We start from the raw sequence: 20,676 nt of genomic DNA, 5'->3' as shown, positions 1-20,676 counted from the left end.
GGGAGTTTGAGAAAATAAAAGAAGAAAAGAAAAATCGTCAGTTTATAATATATATTTATTTATATTTTTCATCCCTGGTTCTGTTCTGTGAGAATTAATTGTGTTCGGTGCGCGGTGGTGTCTCTCCGTTGTACCTAAACGTATAATATAATATAGCATCGCGTTTTGTGTTTCGTCGTTTTAATCATCATCATCATCATCATCATCATCATCATCATTATCATCGTATTTTTCCTCATTTCACCGCGTATCTTCGCCAAGTCATTGGTGAATCAATATCGGATAAAAACATAAAGAATTTTGGGATAGCGAAGGAGAGAAGAAGAGCGTGTGGAAATAAGTAAGAATCAACGATGGATCTTCTCTGTTGCGAGACTACCGAAACTGAGTGCAGAGCTTACGCCGACCCGGCGCTCCTAAACGACGATAGAGTATTACAAAACCTTTTGAAGAGCGAGGAAAGGTACGCGCCTAGCAGTTCATACTTCGAGTGCGTTCAGAGGGACATTTCGCCGATGATGCGAAAGATCGTGGCCGAGTGGATGCTAGAGGTAAGTCGGATAAGAGTCTCTCTCTCTCTCTCTCTCTCTCTCTCTCGCTCGCTTGGCGTTCCATCCACACTTTTCTACGGCGCATATTCCACGCGTCCACGTGTCTCTCGACTCCACCACACGGTTACTTTACTCTCTTGCATGCCTGCCGGGGATTTAAATTCTATCCGAATGACCCTGCGTGTCCGGCGACTCGGTGTTGCCGTTTCTGCCGGCCGGCTCGCGAGTTCCGCGCCTCGTGTGCCAATGGTCAGTTGCGAGTGACGGAGGATCGACTGCCTCCTCCTCCTCCTCCTCCCCCTCCTCCCCCCTCCTCCTTCGCCCCCGCCAAGTTGAGGTCACGTCCGCCAGTCGCCAACGTCTTTAAAGAATTAAACATACAATTATGCATTATTTCTTCTATTTTTTATTATTATTATTTATACATTTTGCGAGCGGTTAGAAACGCCGGTTGTTATAAATATGCGGCCTGCGAATATAGCGATATCTTCTCTTCGCGTGGAAGTATAATAATTGTATGTACGCTTACGGAAGCTTTTACTGATTAAACAACTCTCGCGTAACGTATAGTAGTAGTAATAATAAGTAACGCAACGTTAGTTTAACCGCAAGCGAGATGGGAAAATAAACTGATTTTTGTCCGGTTTTGCTCCTTTTCCTTTTTTAATAATTTATCTATCGTTTTTGTTTATTCACCCACCAAATTTCATTGTAGGTGTATGATAGATATATGTATATATACATATATATATATTGATGTATATAATACCTACTGTAATAGAATACGTAGGTACTTGTTTGGCAACGTCGCAATGGGTGTACGGTTATGTTATATATCTATTCGAACCTTCTCTCTCTCTCTCTCGATCTCCCTCTTCTCTCTTTTTCAACTCTCTTCTTTTTTTTTTCTTTTTTTTTTTGTCGTGTATAGCTGATATTACGCGCGTATATATTGATCGATCATCGTCGCTCGTCTCCTCGACGGTCATATCTATTGTCGGATGTCAAAGCCCCAATATGCGTGTCGCGTAATGCAGCAGATGACAGGATCCTCTCCTCCGCTCTAAACGTGTCGTGACTCTGCACCTATATGTTCGTTTCGTTTCGTAATTCGTTCATTCGTTCGTTCGTTCGTTCGTTCGTTCGTTCGTTAGTTACCAACTATGGTAATGGCTCGGTGGCCACTTCCGGAATGCCCCGGCTCTTGCGCCTTGTTTCTTTTTATTTTCTGCCGAGTTGGCAGCCGCTGTTCGTACGTTATGAGGAAAAATGGTGGTGGACTTGAAACCGAATAGACTGTAGAATTCGGAGACGGAAAATACCGGCGAAATTCCGATAACTTTATCATCATCGCACAACCGCGGTAGGTGCAGAGGCTAAACTGATGAGCACTTCTCGTCTTCGTCGTAATTGCCGCATATCAGATACGCGTACATACGTATACTGGTAGTACGTAGTTTGTAATCGGGACCTTGACGTACCGGGGAACGTAGGCAGCTCGCTCAAAAGAGAATAAAGAAAAGAAGAGAAGAGAAGAGAAGGTTGGAATATACGATGTGGCAAAACTGTATGACGTGACTTGAATCTTGAAAGTAAATTTTATTGCCTTCAATTCTTCACCTTGCAAGTCTACCGAGCCAGTCTGTCCCACCTCTAATCGCACCCTAAGTCTGTCTCGTCGTCGTCGTTCGTTTCGTCAAATTTTATCCCAATAGACCCGACCAACCGACCGAAACTGAGCTTCTAATTTCTCTTTTTTTGCGTACAGCTTATTTTACTGGCAACCTCATCACCTCAGAATCGCGTTTCATCTCGCCAGTGAATGCAGTTGAAAGCGAGAGGATGAAGATGACTTTTCAAAAAAATATATCTTATTTTTGAACTTTTTTATCACAGCTATTCTTCGCCTTTTTCCACCCTCATCATTAAGTATCATCGTTCCAATCAGCTATTGTTCGGTCGTGACCACGCGTGTGTCGGTCAGAGTCAGGGGTTGGCGGTCCGTGCAAGCGTGATTACGGTTATAGGGAGCAAGTAGAAGAGGGGGGTCGGGGTCTGTACATGTACCTGTAGAGCCCTGTGTAATAATAAGTTTAGGGAGCAATTAGGAAGGCCGAGCGGCGGCATGTGGCGTGCGTATTTTCAGAACTACGCGACGCATGCCCGTACAGTGAAACACGCACATGTCGAGCCTCGGGTAAATTAGTCAACTTGGGTCTACGTATGTACATACATACACGTGTGTATAGTATATGCATACACACGCGTGTGGGGGAACCTGCGGGTCGCGGTTCCGTCGAAAAACAGCGTCAGCTGCTGCTGTTGCCGCTGCCGGAAAGCAGCCACCTGCCGAACCGAACGGGGGTTGAATGACTGACTCTGACTCTGACTCTGACTTTGACTCTGACTCTGACTTACTATTTCCTTTCTCCTCTTCGTCGCGTGCTATTGCTGCTGCTGCTGTTGCTGCTAATGATTATGCGTAATCCGATTTTTAGACCCGATTCGTGACCTGATCAAATTATCGTTTATTTTCACGACAACGTGTACTCGGTGTATGTTTACGATACGATTATCTGCTGCATGTGCATTCCTAATGGAGTGTAATTTTTTTTACAGTAGAAATAAGCGCTGGAATTTCTATACACTTTTCTCTCTTTCTCTCTCTTCTTCCGTTTTTACTGCCTTTAATAATGATGACAATTTTTGTTTTTCTATCTACTCAGTCGTCAATCTTCTAGAGTATATTTTATGAATACATTGTATCGCGTTGTGTTCCATACGTTCGACAGCGATCGGCGGTGATCGAGATATTCTTATTTTTGTAACAAAATGAAATTAAAATTCATAACGAGAATGTGTAAATAATGGTCATTTTTGTCTTATAATACGCTAGATTTTTCTTCGTTTTTGATCATACAATTTATTATTGTAATGCAATTCTTACACGGCGTGAAATAGAAATTTTGTCGTTTCTTTATCGGTAGCTGCTATAACGATTGTTCTGGCAATGAATTGTGCGGGAGAATTTAAGGGCACAAACGCACAGCAGCCGAGGGATTCCGTACCAAAACCTTGACGATCTTGTACTTATTTTTAGTTTCCAGTCAACTATTACGCGCCTTGGTTTTTAAAGAGAAGCCTCGTTCGCCTTGAGAAAAGTGTTGCACGTTTCTTTTTATCCTCTTTTTTTTTTTATCTCGTCGTTTCTCAACTTCGCACATGAATTACCTTAATGTTCGAAACGATTCTCAGTATAGTGTATTCATATAGATGCATGTATACATTATACACCTTGTATAGGTACCTATATTGTACATATAATATACATATAATAATAATCGTAGAAAAGAAAGCAACAAGTTTCGTAAATTTTCACTGATCGTATATCCCCGAAAACTGCAGGTATGCGAGGAGCAAAAGTGTCAGGAGGAGGTATTCCCACTGTCGATGAACTACGTCGACAGATTTCTGTCGATCTGCCCGATCAGGAAATCCCAGCTACAGCTTCTGGGCACCGCGTGTCTTCTGCTATCCTCCAAGCTGAGAGAACCCCGGCCACTGTCGGCCGAAGTCCTCGTATTCTACACCGACAATTCCATCACCCTCGACGACCTCTGGGTGAGTGCATCACGCAATATCATCAATTTTTATTTGTTTGTTTGTTTTTTTTTTTTTTTTTTTTTTATTTTTATTTTTACTCTTACCTAACTTCCGTAGATCTTCTTTCTCGAAATACCATTTTTACGTACACAATATTTGATACTTTGAAATTACTAAGTCTAGACGACTTCCTACGTTTTGGCAATATGTATAGTGCAAGTTAAGAAAATTAGTTGCTCATAAGGCTCGTTAAATCGGTGCACGTAAACACAGTGACTGTCATATTCTTAGTGAATAATTTGCTCGACGATCCTTCCTTTCGATTAAATCGTGATATGGCTGCAGGGTGTGTGCGTGTATGATACATAATGGGAGCATCTCTTGAAATTTGATAATTAAACTGCGCGTGCGCCAAATAATTGAATCTCATTGGGTGGAGATATTTAGGACTGTGAAGCAGGGCGCCAACTTATCCAAAATGTTACAAGGGCTGTGAATTTCTTGCGCGTGAAGAAGCGGATTGAAGTTATGTTGGTAATTATTCTTATTTAGTGGGAATTGTCTAAGAATAGTATCGTTCAGCAATACTGTTGTCGATATTTTAGATGATATTTAATCCACAAAATGAAGGATTTGATGGAAAAATATATATCAAATGCTACAGAAATTGGGTTAGTTATTTATTGAAAGAAGAAATTTGAAATTGAATGTGGAACGTCAGTAACAAGTGGAAGTCTGGACGATCTGAGGCAGGTAAGTAGAAACAATGTTTTTTGTAGAAATATTCTTTATTTATATAAAATTGAAAATAAATGAATCGTTGAAACTCAGTAGATTTATTACAGTGCAGTGCTACGGAAGCCATTAATCAGTGCAACGAACACGAAATTTATAAATCAATAACTAAATTTCTAATTCTGTGATCTTTGAGTAATACAATATTTTCAAACATGCATTTAACGATAAAATTCACTCTTCTTAGCAGATTTAAAGTTTCAACTTTGGTTAACAGGAATAAAATCATGCCTTACCTGATGGTCAAAACGTTTTGGCGGCCACCATTCTAACCATCGAACCTGGTTGTTCCGTCAAACAACAGGTGTCCAAGTGAATTTCTTCAGCCCATCGTCACCTTCTTAACATCAGTCGAGGCAAAGTTGAAGAGCATGACAAACTACAAATCATGGTGTCTGAATATTCGATCATTTTACTTTGATCGAGTCAATAGCAGTAATAAGTTTGTTATTTATTTAACTGTTGTTGCTAATTTATTCTACCGAGAGGAATCACTCCGTGCACTAGTTTAATCCAAGCAGTATTATTGGCCAGCATTATTTTTCAAATTTTCACACGATGCAATTATTTTTGCCGTATTTACTGTAGATTAGAAAATATTTTATTGTTATTTATTATGTATGAAATAAGAATAATTGAATAAATTCTTCCCATCTACCTGCGTCGTTTTTTCTATGTATCCAACATTCAAACAGATTTTTTATTTCCATAGAATAAAACGAATTTTCGAAAAGAAGTTATCATTAAATTCCGACCGTTTTTTGAAAAGTCAAATTTTGGGATGGGCAGCCGATAAAACTCGCGCTTGCGCAGTCGATTTTTTTAAGTTTCAAGAGATTCTCCCGGTATAACGTGCGACGACTTGGGTGCTATGGGAACGTAAATAAATCCGGCGATAACGTCGGCAGTTAATCAAGTTATACGCGGAATCGCCTTCCCTCTCGCTCTCAGCACTCCACTCTTCGTGTTCGTGGGAAATTTGCCTCTGCGCAGCGCAGTTGATCGTCTCTCTCGCTAATCTTGCTTTTATTATTTACTCTTTTCTACTTACCGTCAGCATGAATTTACAATTAAGTCGTTTGTCGCTACGATCGTCTCTCTCTTCTCTCCAATCAATTTCTGTCATTCTGTTACATTAAGCTTACATTTATACTCTGGATGTAAAAGCTTGTAACTTTTATGTACGTATGTGTAATGTACTTTACACGGCGTTACAGCGCCTACGTATATATACATACATATATATACATACACACATATATAGGTAACGTCGTCTATTAACTTTACGTTGGCTATTTTTAGCACCCCGTTTACGTATATTTGCTGTGTGTGTAGGTATACGTGTATGTATATTATCGACGAAACCACACTGCGCGACTCTTGAATTTCTCGTTTCTCCGTTGGTGGGTGTGTAATGGGTATACACGTCTCTACTGTAACTCGTAGGTTTCCCTATCGCGTAAAACTTGTGGGATTTTAAATATAGAACCACCGCGGAAAGTGGGATACGGATGATAGAGAGAGAGAGAGAGAGAACAAAAAATGCTGCAAACGCGGCGTAGTCTTCGTTCCATTTTTATTTTACTCGAATATTCAGTTTCTTCGTTCGTATAATTTATAAACGAATAATCGATAAACTCTACATTATAGTAAATGTTATATAAATGATAACAATTAAATCGTACCAACGCGTTTACTTCTATTACTCTTACTCTTCATTCATTCGCTATTGTTTCTCGTAAACTTATATCATTACCATTGCCATTATTATTAACCTCCTCCCCCCCTCCCCATCCACTGCTAGTAAGCGGGTATTGCAAAGCTCTGATTGTAGCTAACTTTAAAAATTATTTTCAAGTAATCGGCAAAATATTTTGATCCAAATCACATTGGAATATGAAATACACATATTTTTCTCTATTCAAGAAATTTTTTGACACTTTTTGACGGAGAATCACCTGTAAAGTAACATCCGAGCACTATAGAGTGTCCACATTATTATCATTATTATTATTGTTGTCATCATCATCATCATTATTATTATTATTATTATTATTCGCAAAACGAATATTTGCATGTGAGGAACGAGACGTGATTCGCGAGAAACCCATCGCATACTAAATTCGCGGAATAAACGCATTGTGATTTACATATATGTGTCATATATATTACGTCCTATGCCTATGAGCATGCAGACGTTTATTTTATGTACCATAGCGTACCATCTAACCTAACGTAACATCTGGGAGAAGAAGGAAAGAGAGAAGAATTGTAACAAGGGGCCGGGTATAGTACGAGTATGAATATTATGTATTGCAGAGGTGAAAAAACCCGGGAGTATAGGTATACTATACATATACATCATACATCATACATCATACATACATACGTTATTTTACTCTACCCGTCTCTCTCTCTCTCTCCTTGGACGGGTATTTAACGGATTTATGTAAATATTCTTTGAAATAGAAATGAGAGGTTTAAAATATTGTTGACTCATTCGCAGCCTCTCGCTGCCTCTCTCTGCCTCTCTTTCTCTCTTTCTCTCTCTTTCTCTGTGTCTCTGTCTTCTCTTATGCTAATACCAACCTCTGCACCTTCGTTTCCCCGTTGCGGATTACGGAATGTATATAAAGTGCATACCTAGGCGAAATTGGGGGAAATCGCAAGACGTTTTTTATAAGAGAAATTTAAAGAGCATTATTGTATAATTATTTCGCAGTCAATTGATGAAAATTTTATTATATACGTACACTTATATCACAGTTTAATTCAAGTTTGACGATTTATTGTGTATTCATACAATTTAAATTTACTTATATTGTATATATTATTCTTGTTGTTGTTGTTGTACGTATGTAAAATTGTGCATAATTTGATTTGGTCATATTCAAGAGTTGGTCTCTCTCTCTCGCTCTCTCGCTCTCTCGCTCTAGTCTCTATTTAGTCTTTCTGTAAGATGTGTTACACTTGTACAACACATATGTATATGCAACATAACTATATACAATACGAATAATACAAGTGACTTGTAGCCGTAGGTGTAAGTGAACCCCGGGCGTTAGTCGGTCGTATAACGTGCCGCAAACAACAAGCGATAGCTCCGGGAAACCTAACAGATAACAATTGATATTAAAGGTATTCTATATACCGACGTACGTACATACACACATATCTGTATATAATAATACTATATCTATAAAAATATATACAATCTATACCGTCATATTGTATTTGTAAATATATGTATAGACGTGTGTTAAATACATATGTAAAGTTAGGTAAGTGATAGGTTACATATCTGTTATATCGAAGACTGCTGGTGCAGCGATTAGAGTGGTCGATTCCACTTGTTCTATTTTTTTTCCCCTTCTCCTCGCGTTTTTTCCACTATTTTTTTTTTATTACGGATTTTTTTTTTTTTTCAATTTACATTTCGATTCTTCGATATACGCGACGATTCTACTGTGCGTATATGCTCAATTCCCGTTACTTCCATATTTATACACTTATGTCATTGAAATCTTACGTGTCACGTTGTCATTTCATTCACAGAATCTAGCCTAGATAATTTGTACGCCACGTATTGTACGCGAACTATATGTGTGTGTATGTATTATCCGATAAGCGAACTGAGACGCGGATATAAAATTGTTGTTGCTGTTGTTTTTATTACTGAGATTGAGAAAAATCAGCGGAAAGTTATTTGATAAGTTGAAAAATTAAATGTCGCGGTTAAAACGAACACTTGATATATATTATTTGGTATAACGTATACGTATAACCGTATCGTCCTGATTGCAGCAAATATAATATTCATTTTACTCAAGTCAATCAGTCTTATCATCTTCATGTATATAGTAGGTCAACGAGGGAGACGATTGATAAAATTCGGTCAAGTCGCGGTGTAACTTTTTTTTTTTTTTTTTCATAATCATCTCGCATGCGGCAGCGTTGATAATTTCATACACAATCAATGGTTAACACAATTTTTGCCCAAATGATTAATTTTTCGTGAAAAATATTCTCTTTCCGTGACGTGTCAAATATCTGAACAATCCTTATCGGTATTCCGAAGATTCTTGCTGTGCACGACGTGTTAAAAAGTAAAAAAAAAAAAAAAAAAGAAAAAAAAAAAAATTTGAAGAACAAAGAGGCTCTCGTGGGTTTGGGATTTACTAGATCTAAGTTCACTCATCCCGCGCAGAGGATTTCCTCATGGATCGCCCGCGTTATTAGCAATCCTTGGTTACGGCAGTGCAGGAGAAGATGATCCTCGTGCCATTTCGGCGCACGCTGCTGCTGCCGCTCCTGCAGGGATCACGCAACGCAATTCAGGACGCGAGGAGAAGGAGGAAAAGGCGAGGCGAAGTGCAGGGGACATAGGGAAAGGCAGGTGGGCGCCAGGTGGTCGTCCTGGAACAGGGTGCACCCGGCGGCAGCTGCCCTCGATCGACGACGCGCCGATCGTCGTCGCGAGACGCGACGTCGAGGAAGACGACGACGACGACGACGACGACGACGCGTAGCCTCGAGGAAGACGGGGAGGAGGGGGAGAATAAAGGCGACCGATGAAAAAGGGGATTCATTTTTACACTACTCGTACACGTGGACAAACAATTTATTTTCACCAATGGTGCTAAGAGTAAGATTAATTCGGACGGGTTTGTTGCACGCACTATACATACAAGGGATTAATGAAAAATAAAAGGAAAAAATTGTACATTTTATGGGTTTAGAGAGAATCAGGAATCGAACTCTCTTTGTCTCGTTCTTTCAGGTAATTATTTCTTTCCCCCCCCCCCCCCCCCCCCCCCCTCTTTTCCGCCTCAAAGAGCACGTGGACAATGTCCTCGAGCTATTTGCGTATTTTCCGCTTATGTGGTTTTCTATGTATATATCTAACTTATACGCACGCATAACAGGGGCTGAAATACATATAAAAGTGTATACCTAATAATTTGTTAACTGTTGCTTTTCACGCTTGTACACGCCCACCTGCGGCAAGACACGGCTGCGGTATACTTATTTGTCTATAACTGTTACACACTGCCGCGCACAATATTATATCCTGTGTAACTGCACGTTGCATCTTACAGAAACAATACGCGCCAACCGTTGCACTCTTTTTTTTTTTCTATTATACCTACCTGTGAAGCTTGGAGAAATTTACCGAAGCTACTTTGCCCGCCTCTGTATACATATACTCTGTGACGCTGTACCCGCAAGTCTCGTAGTTTTAAGTATCCTACCCAAGTACCTACCTGTACCTATACCTGTTTTATACCTACCTACCGTCTTATTCCCGCAGTTATTGACGCCACGTTTCCAGCAACTTGACGCCGCACCCGGCCTTGTATCGTATTATTGTTAGTATCCTTTGTAACTTGTATTGTTGGCCATATATTGGACGTAGGTTATTCATTAATTCTCACATGCAATGTATTCTATAATACGAAATTTAAGCGATGTTTATCATGCATCTGTAATTCAGGTTAGTATAGATAAGCATAGTTCATATACAGGATATATATGTTTAAGGTGGCGCAAAAAAAACCGACTATTTTTTTTTTTTTTTTTTTTTTTTCTTGAGTCTCGTGTGACAAAATGTTAGTTTTTGATGTTTTAAGAGCCCACTCCAGAGGACAGTTCAAAAAAATAATTTTAAGAGGACGCTCTACATTTTTTAAAACGTCAGAAATCTTCAAAAATCGATTTTTTTTTCCTAATTTTTTTTCTCGTTACGGTATAATTTTATAGACAAAAAAAAAATAAGTTTCCGAAAGTTTCAGTACAAAATTTGAATTTTGAAAGGTCGCTCATAATTTTTTTTCAATTTTTTGGTACATTTCTTTAGATCTTTTCGAACGGCCTTTTAATATTCATATTAAAATTTCATAAATTTTTTTTCTTCAATTTAGTAAGAAAGAATCGATTACAATACACCACGACATGAATTAAAAATCAAACAAAATACTGAAAATATAACGTTTTTAATTCAATTTTTTTACAATTTTTGGCATTTAAAAAAATTGAAGCGACTTCTTAAAAATTTTTTTTTGAGCTGTCCTTTGGAGTGGGCTCTTAAAAAATCAAAGTAACATTTTGTCACACGAGACTCCAAAAAAAAAAAATTGTTGGTTTTTTTGCGCCACCCTAATATATATATTATATATATATATATATATATATATATATATATACATACTCGTATGTTAATCGACTCGGTATCAAAAGTGGAAAAATTTCATCTCTTGATCTATGAAATGTTGAAAATCGTTGAATTAAATGGATGCCTTTTTATAGTACGGAGGTATACAGTGCGATCGAAATCATTTGTGAAAATCGTCGAAATCAGTCGAATGGTAGAAAATTAATTGGCGAATATATGTATATTACACGACATTGCGTTAATTAACCAACTGGTGAAAACGTAATAGCAGGAAACAGCTGTGATGTGGTTAATAATACCTAAACCTTGTCAAAAGCTGTGTATAAATTGAAATCGAAATCTATGGAAATGATCAGAAATTCACTCACTTCCTGGATTTTATCGTCGTAGTTATGGAGTGAATTACTCGCATGTAGGGAACTTATACACGCGTACGTTGCTGTCCCGTTTAGCAGGATGTGATTAACGATAAATTCAAAAATCAACGGCTTACGGACACGTTATATACTCGCTTTGACACGTGTTATACATATACCTATAATTTTTTAAAGAGAAGCAAAATAAGAAGCGAATGAGTAAGGGAGGAAAAAAAAGGTTCAACAGATCATGAATGAAATACCCAGTGACAGTTATGGATAACCGATAGTTTCGATATCCATGTGAAAAAGATGATAAAACTCGAGCTCTCACTGTCATCAGTTGTGTTTGTAACTCCTCGATCACTGGTATATACGATGAATGAGAGATCTCTGCAGCTCGTCAAATCCTGACGTAGTTCTACGATTTCCGCGTGCGTGCGTGCGTGCGTGCTTAAGCGTGTATAATACGTAATTACATAATATGCATTCACACAAGCACGCGTAACGTCTACACGTGTATAATATGTTACTTATACCATTACACGCGAAGATGACACATCGCACGCTTACAACCTTGCACAATAATTTAGGTACCTACTTGCCCACCGGCACTATACATAGACTGCGTTCAATAAATGTGTGTGTACGTGTGTATATATATATACATGTATATATAAATATATATAGTGCTTAAAGAGGGAGACTAATTTTTGCCGAGGCATTAGAAATAGTTTGGCCATGAGAGCATCGGAATCGCGTTCGTGCGGCTGCGGCGAGGCGAAGAAAAGGAAGAGGAAGAGGACGAGGGAGAGGGAGAGGGAGAGGGTCTCGGCCAGTGACCGAGCCGAGGCCGCGATCTCCTCTTCTCTATATAGTCTAGAGTCTAGGCGCACGTACATACGTCTATATATACGCACACATATATGTAATATGTATATACACGTTAACGCGACTCGTTTCCTCTTGCACCGTGCGCAAGTTGGGGTAATTTTTTTTTTATAGTGCCTTGTAATCGGGGAACGTCCTAGTCATTCGTGAGTTTTTGAAAATCGATGGCCACCACCCCCAAATTTTGAAGTAAACACGTTTGTTCAATCCGTTTTACCTTCTTATGATTCATCGCATTTTTTGGATGAACTTAAAATTTCGAAGTAACGATTTTTTTTTTCCTAAACGTGAATCATTGCAACAACCTTTACTAACTTCAGCTTCATCTTGAGGGAGGCGGAGATACGGTTAAAACGAAATCCTCACCCACCTACCGATCCGTATACCCGATAAAAACAGATGTTGGCAACGTTGGCTGTTGCTTAGTTTCTTCTCGGAAGGTGTATGCTTAGGTAGGATAGGTGGGTGGTAGTAGGTACTCGGCTTTGGCTAATGCGATTTTTGTTTCGTATCCCGCTCTCTCTCTCTCTCTCTCTCTCTCGCGCGTATTTTCTCTTCTTCCGAATGTACCTGCACGCACACAAACGCCACTTTTACAAGTCTCTTTTCTCTTGACTTGGGATTTCGGGAGCGGCGAAAGAAAGAAAGAAATTCAACTACAGTCCGGCCGATGCGATGCAGGGAGGAGCGAGCTTACTTACGTGTGTGCTGCTTGCCTGACTGCCTTGCTGCAGCCTGCCTGCCTGCCTGCTTGCCTGGTTGGCTGGCTGCTTGCCTTTCCTGCGAATGGAATGCGCGCCGCGCGCGGTTCGGTCATTCGGGTTTTTGTTGCCAGTTATGCGCTGACCGGGGTTGTATTTTATTTTTGACCGGAATGGTAAACACCTTGCTCCTCAGAGGCGCCGCCCTTCCCCGGGCCCCCTCCCCCCTCTCACCCTCCCTTCCTCTCTTTCTTTCTCTCTCTCTTTTCTACCCCCTCGACGCACGGCTTGAACCATGCCGCCGTCACTTACCGCCTCTATCGATTTCTCTTCGTCCATTGCGGGCCCAGATAAATCAGGCCCCTCCATCCCTTCCTTTCTTCCTCTCACCCCGGTTTCTTGGAAGTAACCCAGGTAGAAGATATACCCACGTATGTTGGATTCTTCCTCCCTTTCTTCCCCATTGAATACGCTGCCTGCCTCTCTTCTTCCTTCGGATACCAACCCTCGACTTTATACATATACTGCTCAAATATACGGGGTGTTGGCAAAGTTTGACGATATATTTACTTGCGATAATTCATTAGATAGGTCGCAACTCCCAGTGTATACGTTATAGGTACATATTATTATACGTTTGACAATAATTGTACAAATATAGATAACTTTTAGAAATATGTTGAGATAATTTTTAATCCGTTGTGTATATACATATATATATATATACATAAGTTTATATGATTTTTGGTGCAGTTGGTATAACGAAATCTTATTTTAAATTTATAATTCAAATATAATATTATAATAACCGACATCATCGACACCATTTTTTTTTCTCCTCTTCCTTTGTTTCGTCACCGAGGTTTCATCACAGGTGACGCGTTACAGGGCAGCGCTTGCAGGTGCTCGAGCCATAGCAGCGGACAGTTGGTCTTGAAATCTCTGATAATTGATGAGCGGCTGCATGTGACTCGGTCATTGCAGGACCGACTTGGCCTCCAATTTACCTACCACTGTACACTGCACCGTGTGCTTCTGCACCTCTGACCGTATGTAGCAGCTTGCGAGCTTCTCTCACGCATTGCGTGGCGGCTGTCGGCCAGCCAGCCAGCCGGCCAGCTCTCTGAACCTGAGGGCACATACCTTGCACCTGCCCTCTCGCGTAACCCGTATGCCTTTCGAAGGTACGCCGCACAACATTGTGCCTCTATGTATATCCGTTTCCCCCCTTTGTAGTCGCGCGAGGCCGCAGCCCTGTGAATAAAGGAGGAAAAGTTACGGAGATATCGTGCGGAGAGAATGAGAAATACAGATCCAACGCGTGAGAAATTTCTTTTCTCAAATTTGAACGCTTCTCAATGAAATCGATCGAAATTTATATACATATTATATATGTAATTTCAACCTTTGAATGTCGCGAATCAAGTCACTCGCTATTTATGTATTCTTGTATATGTATAGAGTTGTCTTACACCAGTTTCGCTGCGGAGTGTATATTGTTTAAGGTATTCTTGTTTTTAATGCGTTTTTCATTTTTTTTTTTTTTTTTTGCTATTCTTGCAAATTTGAATGTTTGATTTGAGAAAGAAACTCATACTTGTACTTAACACGTTACTGACGTATACCCTGCATTTTACGAATGTGTTACAGCGGTGGGAACAGCTGGTTGTGTCGAAGCTTAAATGGGAGTTGTCAGCGGTGACGCCGGGCGACTTCCTCCTACACATCCTCAGCCGTTTACCGGTTGATCCACCAGCATGGGACTCCCTGATGATACGGAGACACGCGCAGACCTTCATTGCCCTCAGTGCGAGAGGTGAGACATCTAATTTCTTACCATCGTAACTGGAAGTAATGGAGGAATCGGTGGGAATGATTTAACGACGCGGAAAACTTTAAGCTCCCGCAATTTCAACCATTGAAATTGTTATAAGTATCGGCTATTCTGTTATATACATCGTAACAGATGATCGGATATGGAAGATAGAAGATTAGTTTCTGCATTTAATCGCTAATTTTATTACAGCTTTTATACGCATGCATCTCCGATATCGTAATACGGTATAAACTCGATTGCGAGAAAGGTTGAATTCCGCTGCAATACGAACACCGAGAGATGCAGACGCGCCGGAGACCTTTAATGGTTTAAAGATTGCTGCTGCACGCGTTTAAATGCCCTGCCGGTAGCCTGCAGCCCCTCCCTTTGCCCTTCCTTCCTCCTCTGCCTTCTCTTCCTTCGTCTCTCGGTCGGTCGGTCGGTCGTTATATCGCGACTTGGTGGCAAAAAAATTCAGCAAAGATACTCCTCTCTTCTCCTCTCCTCTCCTCTCCTCTCGACCAGAGCTCGTTTCGCTCGCACGCCGGCTGGACCGGATCGCTTCCCACGGGCCAAACTAGGCAGTAGCGGGCAACCCCTCCTGTTTCGCTTGCTTACACATACCTTATACCCACGACCAACTAAAGCTTAAATGCGACAAGGGCACGTGCGAAGACGAGATCTCTCTCGGGTATGCGACTGACGCAGTAGCGTACTTGCACGTGATTATACACTCTGGCAAGGTATACATTTTATTTCAGATCTCAGCTATTCACTCTAACGAGGTTTAATTATAGTATTAACTCGTTTCTCGCATACGATATCGCAAGGTAATCCTTCGGCGTGAAATTTCATTTCAAAAGTAGTTCAACTCGCAACAGTATATATGTATACCACTTTTTGAATAGATTTTCATGAAAATTTGTTGAAAAAGTCAATTAAACGAGATATGTAGGTGGAATTTTTTACTCGAATTTGGTTAACGCCTTTAGCAAGATTTAACCTCTACGCCCCTGTACCCGACTTGTCCGATTGTATTATACCTATAGGTACACGTGAGGTGGTATTGTCGGCATTGTAATATCACAGCAACCGAGTTTTAGACCCAATGCGCGGGTCGTTTCGATGGCTCGCGGTAGATGCGATCGGTAGGTAGGCAGGCATAAGGTATAACACGTATGTATGTATGTATGTATGTACGTACCTCGGATTAACAACCTGAATAAGAAATAATATGTGCATTTGTAATTGGAACCCCAGGGCCGCTCGATCCGATTTTATCGGCGAACGCGTATTGTTGGATTTCCTTACACCGAGGCCCGCATGTCGCTTTCATTCTCGTGGGATGTATTTCTCCAATTTGACTCGGACATTTAACCATCTTCAGTTATAGCGAGGCTGTATTTTCTTGACAATTTTTCGTTACCTCAAAGACATGCTTTTAGGTTACACGGTGGACTATCGCTATGTTTTGAAACGTTTCTTCGACAATTTTACAAAAAAAAAAAAAAAACATTAATTAGGCAAGATTTCGAAATAGCAAAGAAGTTTAAGAGATTTATGTTTATTGTCTGGACTAAATACTTTGGGAATGGAGTCAGTTTGATAAGATTGCAGTACTGTATATGTATAAACCTCGCATCGTTTTATAAATAGTATACTAACTTATGCTCGTATTTCGTTTTTATCTTTCAATTTAAAATCACAGTATCGTGCCATTTCCCGCAAACGGCTTGTCATCACCTTGGGGTTGATGCCTTTGTATTCTTATATATACTGTCAAATATTCGCTGTATCGAAACGTATTGTAATGGTATTGAAAGACTGGCAGGAGAAACAACCTTCGATTATAGTTCAGTTCACTCGTGTTAAATTTGATTGGAATAATGCGACGCTAGAAATTTAATTCATGCTCGATTCAATGATATTCGTTTAACTTATTCCTCCAGCAAACAATTAATCGAATACACTGTCGAAACTTTTTCTTTTCCTTTTTTTTTCTCTTTCTTCCATTTGTTCCTCGATTACTTCCACTGTTGCAACTACGTATGTAAATAATTCTAGGAAGGGAATATCGTACGCCGTTCATTCAAAATTACCGATGCATTTTTCAATGTCAATTTACCTACACATTTGTTTGTTATACATACATACGTATATATGTAACGTGCATACCAACATTTTATACATATTGTCGTTAGCCTTGAGAGCGTCCGTCCACGCGCACCGCGGCGTCGACTGGTTTCAAGCCCCCCCCCCCCCCCCCCCCCCCCATCGCACATTCGAAATACGGTTTGCATACTTACGTTGCGGGATATTTTTCAACGTTTAAGCGACATTATGTGGGGAATCGGCGATATCATGTACACCACACAGGCGTAATCATCAAGCATGGTCTGTAAAATTTAATGCGCACGCGCGACAATTCGAAGATGGCTGTTTTCCAGGGTGACCAACCGTCATTGAGTATAACCTCAAAATTTTGCCTATCGTTGTTGGGAGTTGGCTTATATTCAATATTGTGAAAATTTTTGAGGTCAGATAATGGAGGGTAGATGTTAGCAGCAGTATCGTAAATGGGTTTTCAACGGAAAAAGTGTCGGTAAAAAAGCGACAGATAATGGTTCGTCAAGTCACCAGAATGGCGCTCATAAGCAATAAGGGTAACATTCTGATTGGCGCTTAGCAATCGGGTTCAATCCGATTGACGCTTTGTGGAACTTTCCAAGTTTTGCTGCAGCAACGGCGCCGTCTTAATTTTTCTCTACTTTACGGACACTTTCTATACACGGAGATAGTCTCTCTATCCATAGTGCAGATATAGGGTGGCGAAATGACGGTTGCAGGTCACCCTGGCCAATAGCCGTTCTCCGATCGTTAGGAATTCACTCTACGTGTACAACACGTGTACAGGGTTATTCATTTAACGATCCTTACGAAAAGCTCCCGGGACACGGTTATAACGTCTCGCTTCGCGTTTGAGTTCCCACTTTCCTCTTTTCGCTTTCCGTTCGCCTCTCAAAGCTCGAGCATGTAACGTAGCACACTATCGCGAATCGATCTGCTCGCGTCGTAGTAGGTCTTAGGCTGAGATTGCGTATCCGGAATGCGGGAGGTGAATTAACCGGCTATCCGGTAGGTGGTAGGTATTATAGGTACCTCGTACCTACCACTGATTGTTGAGGAACCGGCAACCTTCCTTCGTTCTGCACGCGCATTATAGTGTACAACATACATACATACATACATACATACGTGGGTATAGACTCTCCGCGTGTTCGCGCCACCTTGTAAATACCTACAGCAGAATTGAGAAGGTGCGCCTCGTGCATCCGCGTCGATTTGTCACGCACGGACTTGCGGCGAACGTGAGAGCGAATACGACGCCTTTGCCTTCTTCTTCGCTCTCCTGCCTCCGGCCCGTAGTCGATCGTATAAGTTCTAGTTGCTTAAACTGTTATGGCCAAATAATAACGGGGTATTATTACGGATGTGGATTGACGTGTGTATTTATACGCATGTCCGTGCAATTTTGTCTATAGAGGAACGATTCAATTTCAACGCTCATATACCGCACAGAGCCGCGCAACCGCGGATCTCAAATATGTTTCCGTCTTTCTGCGGGTTTTTCGCGAGATAAATAGATGTGAGATCGGCTACATGCGTCCCTCAAAAAAAAAATAAAAAATATACCCAATGTTATACATAATATGTACTTATATATACAAGTGGATGTGAAGAAAGTTTCGCTTTTGTTACAGAATACAAGTTCTCGATGTACACACCGAGCATGATTGCGGCGGCCAGCGTCGCGGCGGCTTTACACGGTCTTGACTGGACGCGTAAAAGCGGTTACGGTCTGCCCCGTCTCCTCGACGAGTTAACCCGCATCACCGCTATCGAACAGGTTTGTATATATATATATATAGTGTATACACACACATATATTTTCATGTATATATATTATATATATATATATATATATTTATACTGCGCTACACAATACACGATATGCATGTATGTTTAATGATGTACTATGCGTGTGCCATAACCCATTGTTCTGCACCGCGGGTTTTTCGTCCTTTTTCTTTTCTTTCCCTTCCCCTGTTTCCTCTTCGTTTTTTGAATATTTTACGCGTCATATCCTCGCTTCTTCTCCTCCTCCTTCACCTCCTCCTCTTCTTCTTCTTTTCCTTCTTCTTCTGCTGCTGCTTCGGCACATCTTCTTTCTACTTGTGTGTCGTGATAGGCTGGCAGTGCCGTTTAAATGGTACGCTGTATATAATATATGTATTTATGTATGTGTGTAAGACGTCGCTTTCGTTAGTTTGTTTTTTATTTCATTTCCTTCTGTTCGTCGCTCGACTTTGAAACGGCAAATGTGTGCATATCATGCACACGTATGTATTTATGAGTGAGGTATATCCAAGTACAGTTGTCATTCACAACTTTGACTCGAGCCCCTGCGGTCTGCAGGCTGTACGAGTAGACGTTTAGCAAAAAATAGGTACGGGATGTGAGAACAGGTGCCTCGCATATGTGTTACGACCAAAGAGAGAAAGAGAAAGAGAAAGAAATGAAGGAGCGAAATGCGAAAGAGATATGTAACGTCGTATCGTCGTCGCCAACCCTATGCCATGCAACCTCGGACAGTCAGACAATATGATTCATCTTTGCGGCACACACACACACAAAATCATGCATTACACTTTCACACTTGCTGCAGATTTATAAATAAAGTCTCTCAATGGACTTGGCATGGGGTCTACGGGCCGATTCACGGCTATCGGGGTAATATCGCGCCATCTGTCAAGGAACAGGAAACCCTGTTCATTTCTTTGCTAATTTTTTTTTTTTCATTAAAGATTTTTCTCCTTTTTTACTTGTGCGAGGCCTTGTTTCAGTTTTATTCTCATATGTCTGCTATTTAACACATGTGTCGCAGCCGAGATAATGCAGTCGGTATTCATTCATAAGCGAGTTCGGTTTTACCCCCCCCCCCCCCCCCCCCCCACCCCTTCCCGCCACGCTTTGGCAACTTTTCGGATCTTGAATCATCATGCAATACTCTCGAACGTGCAATTGAATAATTTTTTTTCTCTACTGCGATTTCAGGATTATCTGCAGGGATGTCTGGTGCAGATAGAAGAGATGGTTTCGTCCCAGGCAAAAGGAACCGGGGGACACACATCCGCGACTTCCGGAAGCGTAGTTGGGGGGCCACCGCAGAGGCCGGTGGGGGACCAGAACACGGGTCAGGAAAAAATTCTTGAATATGGGAAAGCTGGAACGCCGACCGACGTCAGGGACGTTCATTTCTAGGCCATGACGGTCCGAAGACGGCGACAAATCGATATGTAAAGCTTGGGTAATAGAGAGGAAATTATAGACGAAAAACAGTGAAGTGAGTAACGCAATTGGCCTCCGCTGAAGAAAAGGGTAAAAGTAAGGGAAGGAAGAGGAAGAGGAAGAGGAAGAGGAGGAGGAGGAGGAGGAGGAGGAGGACAAGATTCGTTGCTTGTACGAATTGTAGCATTCGGTACATTTCTCGGTTTTAAAAAACTGGAACACTGTAGATTGCGACGGTCGCTTTATCATATCATATACAAGACGCCGTTTTGCACGTATCATTCTATGTATATACGTCGTAGTTCTCTAGTGATAGAGACTGAGTTGGCGTTCGCCTCGTTTGAAAAGTGAGGGAATTGTTCAATTTTCTTTCTTTTTTTTTTTTTTTATCTTTTTCCCCCAAAGAATGAAAAATGTACGCAAGAAATGTAAAATAAAATTA

The 20,676-nt window shown here is 40.8% G+C and overlaps 1 protein-coding gene across 1 annotated transcript; it reads left to right on the top strand.

The window, feature by feature from the left end:
- Positions 1-289: 289 nt before the first annotated feature.
- On the top strand, positions 290-20,342 carry LOC124412361 (G1/S-specific cyclin-D2). The gene is made up of 5 exons (XM_046892167.1): positions 290-551; positions 3,957-4,172; positions 14,720-14,885; positions 18,647-18,792; positions 20,001-20,342. The coding sequence occupies exons 1-5, from the start codon at positions 354-356 to the stop codon at positions 20,205-20,207; spliced, it is 933 nt and encodes a 310-aa protein (XP_046748123.1). The 5' UTR covers positions 290-353; the 3' UTR covers positions 20,208-20,342.
- Positions 20,343-20,676: the final 334 nt, after the last annotated feature.

This window comes from Diprion similis, chromosome 11, assembly GCF_021155765.1.
Source record: "Diprion similis isolate iyDipSimi1 chromosome 11, iyDipSimi1.1, whole genome shotgun sequence".
In the NCBI taxonomy this organism is placed as follows: Eukaryota; Metazoa; Arthropoda; class Insecta; order Hymenoptera; family Diprionidae; genus Diprion; species Diprion similis.
This window is presented reverse-complemented; position numbering and strand designations above follow the sequence as displayed.

Coding starts and splice junctions, on each gene's coding strand:
- LOC124412361 (XM_046892167.1), top strand. CDS start 354: ATGGATCTTCTCTGTTGCGAGACTACCGAAACTGAGTGCAGAGCTTAC. Junction 4,173..14,719: donor TCACCCTCGACGACCTCTGG/GTGAGTGCATCA, acceptor AATGTGTTACAG/CGGTGGGAACAGCTGGTTGT. Junction 18,793..20,000: donor GCATCACCGCTATCGAACAG/GTTTGTATATAT, acceptor CTGCGATTTCAG/GATTATCTGCAGGGATGTCT.